This window comes from Semicossyphus pulcher, unplaced genomic scaffold, assembly GCF_022749685.1.
Source record: "Semicossyphus pulcher isolate SPU_LCO1_2020_fin unplaced genomic scaffold, fSemPul1.0.p SCAF_11, whole genome shotgun sequence".
NCBI classification, from domain to species: Eukaryota; Metazoa; Chordata; class Actinopteri; order Labriformes; family Labridae; genus Semicossyphus; species Semicossyphus pulcher.
Window position 1 is genome coordinate 1181465 of NW_027211615.1, and position 4806 is coordinate 1186270.

The window sequence follows — 4806 nt, forward strand, 5'->3', positions numbered from 1 at the left end:
AACACGTGACTACTTGAATTGACTAATAAAAAACATATAATAATAAAAAAAAAACTTCAAATTAATGTTAAGTCTTCAATGAAGGTCTAGGATGTTGGGAGTGGTGGGGCGGCGCCCTAGTGCCCTCTATTGGTCCAGCCGCCACTGGTACCATTCAGGTTTCTCTCCTGGCATTTAAGTTAAGTCAGTCAGTCACAATAAATGACAAAGCCCCATCCAGCAAGAACAACACAAACTCAAAATCCTCAGTTGCAAATCAATATATTTAAAGCACTAAACAACAAATCCCAAAATCCACAAAGCAATATAAAACAGTCCAACTCAAAATTCCACTTCGGATTTTCTTTTTTTTCTTACTCTTCTTTAAGTCCAAAAAATATATATTTCCAAAACAAAAAATATAAAGTTCAGTTTTCCAAATCAAAGTTCATATTGAGTTTTTAAATCAAAGATTTAGTTCAGTAAAAAAACAACTAACAAACCCAAGAAAAAAACCTTCAGGCAAAAATAATGTGTGCTTACTCCAGTAAGTCCGGTTCAGTCAAGTGGTAAATCCAGTTCCGGTTTTGGCTGTGAATTTGGTGAATACTGGTTCTGCTGAGCAACAGCATAACAGAGTGATCCAGGAGTTTTATTGCAGAAGGACAGATGACGACAGTGAATGAAACAAATGAAGGGATTAAACGACCTTACTGTTTTTTGTTGGCAAGATGAGCGTTAACTCCGACCAACCACACTGCTTCTGCTCTCCTCCTCTCCTCAACACTGACAGGAAAATAATGAAGTGGGTTTGAATGGTGGCGTGAGCCAGGGACGAATCGGTGAGTGCGTTGTGTAAATGGGGGTACCGGGGTCTGAGTACGTGCAATCCTTTGGGATGAAAATCCAGATTGTCACAATACACACGAAACTCCTGCCTGTTGCTGGGTCACTTATCTCTGCATGGCTAGCAGTGGATTACACCTGTTTACACAGCTACATCAACCAGAAAAGATGTGGATTATATAAATACTGTATATATATGTATCTTTATCTGTATTATTGTTTTGAGGTCCTGTCAATTTGCTTTTTTTTAAAATTCAACAACTGAATTTTAAGCCATCCCATCCAAAAGATGGCATGCCCAAAAGGCCACATGAAACAAATACGACGATTGCATAATACTCCTATTCTCTCAACACTTCCCTCTGTGATGTGCCATGTGACGTGTCAGATCTGGATTTCTTTTAAATCTCATACCACATTCAGAGCAGCTGAAGGGTTTTCTCTAGTATGAACTAACATGTGTCTGGTCAGACGGTATTTTAGGTGAAATCTTTTACCACACTCAGAGCAGCTGAAGGGTTTTTCTCCTGTATGAACTAGCATGTGTCTGGTCAGACTTCCTTTGAGGTAAAAATATTTACTGCACTCAGAGCAGCTGAAGGGTTTTTCTCCTGTATGAACTAGCATGTGTCTGGTCAGACTTCTTTTGAGGTTAAATCTTTTACCACACTCAGAGCAGCTGAAGGGTTTCTCGCCTGTGGGAACTAACATGTGTTTGGTCAGACTGTCTTTATTGTTAAAACCTTTACCGCACACAGAGCAGCTGAAGGGTTTCTCTCCTGTGTGAATTCTCATATGGCTAGTTAAAAGATTTGTCTGTTTGAATGCTTTGCCGCACTCAGAGCAGCTGAAGGGTTTCTCACCTGTGTGAACCAGCATGTGTCTGGTCAGACTTCTTTTTAGGTTAAATCTTTTACCACACTCAGAGCAGCTGAAGGGTTTCTCGCCTGTGTGAACTAACTTATGTTTGGTCAGACTGTCTTCATAGGAAAAACTTTTACCGCACTCAGAGCAGCTGAAGGGTTTCTCTCCTGTGTGAACTAACATGTGTTTGGTCAGACTGTCTTCATAGGAAAAACTTTTAAAGCACTCAGAGCAGCTGAAGGGTTTCACTCCCATATGAATAATCATGTGTGTGGTCAGATTTCCTTTTTTGTTGAATCTTTTACCACGCTCAGAGCAGCTGAAGGGTTTCACTCCCATATGAATAATCATGTGTCTGGTTAAAAGATTTGTGTGTTTGAATGCTTTACTGCACTCAAAGCAGCTGAAGGGTTTCTCTCCTGTGTGAACTAACATGTGTTTGGTCAGATATCCTTTTTTGTTGAATCTTTTACCACACTCAGAGCAGCTGAAGGGTTTCACTCCCATATGAATAATCATGTGTGTGGTCAGATTTCCTTTTTTGTTGAATCTTTTACCACACTCAGAGCAGCTGAAGGGTTTCTCTCCTGTGTGAACTAACATGTGTTTGGTCAGACTGTCTTCATAGGAAAAACTTTTAAAGCACTCAGAGCAGCTGAAGGGTTTCACTCCCATATGAATAATCATGTGTGTGGTCAGATTTCCTTTTTTGTTGAATCTTTTACCACGCTCAGAGCAGCTGAAGGGTTTCACTCCCATATGAATAATCATGTGTCTGGTTAAAAGATTTGTGTGTTTGAATGCTTTACTGCACTCAAAGCAGCTGAAGGGTTTCTCTCCTGTGTGAACTAACATGTGTTTGGTCAGATATCCTTTTTTGTTGAATCTTTTACCACACTCAGAGCAGCTGAAGGGTTTCACTCCCATATGAATAATCATGTGTGTGGTCAGATTTCCTTTTTTGTTGAATCTTTTACCACACTCAGAGCAGCTGAAGGGTTTCTCTCCTGTGTGAATTCTTGTGTGTGTGGTCAGAATGCATTTATATTTGAATGTTTTACCACACTAAGAGCAGCTATGTGATTTCTTATCAGTCATTGGTCTCTTATTTTTCAAATTCACAGAATTTAAACCTGACTGATGTTCTCTGGTTTCCTTCCAATCATCACTGTCTTCAGTCTCAGGTTCAGAAGAGTCTTCAGTCTTGACCTCAGTCTCACGTTGTAAATGTCTCTCTGGATCTGAGTTCCTGGCTGGTTCTGCTCCTCCACAGTCCTCTCCATCAGCTCCTGTTTCCATCCATTCAGTTTGTCTCTGATGAAGCTGTGAGGACTGAGGTTTCTCTTCATCATCTTCATTCTTCACGGAAACCGGAATGAAGGGGAACTTGATGGTACCAGCCTCCTCCAGTCTTTGAAGCTGCTCTCCCTCCTGACTGATCCAGAGTTCTTCCTGCTCCTCTTTAATGTGGGGGGGCTCAGTGTCCTCCTGGTCCAGACGGGGGCTCCACTCCTGCTGCTCAGGTTGAAGCTCTTCTTTACTCACCAACAGCTGCTAGACGTCTGCAGGACACATTAAAAAAATAAATAAAACAGATTTAGATCAGTTTAAGAAAAAACACCAGCAAATGTTTAAGCAAATCTGAAAACCTTTAGGATTGTTGAAGAAAGGTAGAAATGTTGTCTTTTTAGCTGGTGACTGTTGTCAGCTGTACATTTATGACAAACTCATAAATTGGTGGAATGACAATATAAAACTCCTGCCTGTTGCTGGGTCACTGGTCTCTCTGCAAACTGTTTGATAAAATCTTAAAATGTCCAGCAGAGAGCGCAAACAGTTCATGTAATGAACTGACAGCCTTTACTGAAGCTGTACAAACAAATTGCACCGAAGTTTTATTCCTTTCAATAAATTAAAGAACAAATCACATCTGCAGTAATGACAAAAGACCAACATCAGTAAAATAAACTTATACACAAGAAAGTTACATCAGCATCATTGGAAATCAGTCATGCGGCAGAATCATTTTTGATGATCTTAGCTTCAACAAAAGCTGATCGTTTCTTCATCATTCTTTGTTGATAAATTAGAACACTGACAGTGTTTCCTCTAGGATTTCTTTCAACAGTGGGGTGGGGGGGGGTTCTAGATGGTTATTTCTATTTCCACACTTTAATTGCACTCTCTTCTTCACCTTATTAAGTTTTAATTTACACTCTGCTTTAATCTGATCACTTTGCTTTGCTTCAGTCCACTCAACACACCTGCACCTCTGCTCTCTGCACAGCTGCTGGCCCAGCCCCCCCCCTGTCTGTCTCTCTGTCTGCTGTGTTGACTGTCTTCATCAGCAGTTTGATTAAGTCACAAAATTTGAATATTTTCTCTCACAATTCAGTTTTCACAGCACGTGAGCCACGTGTGCACAAGGGACGTTATTAATGACGTAGCGATCAAAAGGATTGATTGATCGTTACCAAATTACATCTGCACTTTTAGAATGCATTTACAGTGGGGACATATGGAGTTAGATACACAGTACCTCCTCATTTGACTACAATATTGTGGCAGCTGGCTGGAGGGAGATCGCCAGGGAGGTGAAAGTTTGATACTGAGCACACAGTAGATATAGGCACGTGGATTATTCACATAGCGTAACAGAACTGCATGATTCTGCATGGACAAAGAGCGTCCGATGTCAGCAATGCGGAGCAGACCTTCTTTAACTGTTAGAACACTGTACGAGGAGAAAACTGGCCTTGCTGTTGTTTATTTGGTTGCCACAACTTCACGTTGTCATGAGTTCTTAGTGTTTAATTTTGTATTTAATATATTGTATTCTTGTCTTGATTTAGTCTTGTTTAGTTATGTAATTCATTTGTGTTTCATTGTCTAGAGATTTTCTGTTTGAGTTCTGCTTTCACAGTCCTGAGTTTGGTTTTTAGTGTTTCCTGTTTTATTTTGTAGTTCTTGCCCTATGTATGTTTTGTCTTGTTTTACTTCCTGCCTTTGTGTGTTTTCCCGCTTGTTTGATTATGTGCCCTGCCCTTATTGTTTTCACCTGCTCCCTTGATGGTCTCACCTGTGTCCGATTAGTTTCACCTCCCCAGTGTATTTAGT

At 40.4% G+C, this 4806-nt stretch overlaps 1 protein-coding gene across 1 annotated transcript; it reads right to left on the reverse strand.

Annotated features, from left to right (window-relative positions):
- Positions 1-541: 541 nt before the first annotated feature.
- On the reverse strand, positions 542-4034 carry LOC138585241 (gastrula zinc finger protein XlCGF57.1-like). Its single transcript, XM_069657532.1, has 6 exons — positions 3954-4034; positions 2790-3243; positions 1689-2285; positions 1323-1604; positions 733-870; positions 542-594 (listed from the first exon to the last, which is right to left on the reverse strand). The coding sequence occupies exons 1-6, from the start codon at positions 4032-4034 to the stop codon at positions 542-544; spliced, it is 1605 nt and encodes a 534-aa protein (XP_069513633.1).
- Between the last annotated feature and the right edge of the window lie 772 nt (positions 4035-4806).

Bases quoted from the DNA above. Each gene is read 5' to 3' on its own strand.
- LOC138585241 (XM_069657532.1), bottom strand. From the start codon at position 4,034: ATGAAGACAGTCAACACAGCAGACAGAGAGACAGACAGGGGGGGGGCT. The intron at 2,286-2,789 runs CAATGACTGATA...AACACATGTTAG, and splicing joins GAATTTGAAAAATAAGAGAC to TTCACACAGGAGAGAAACCC. The intron at 595-732 runs GTTGGTCGGAGT...GTTGCTCAGCAG, and splicing joins AGGAGAGCAGAAGCAGTGTG to AACCAGTATTCACCAAATTC.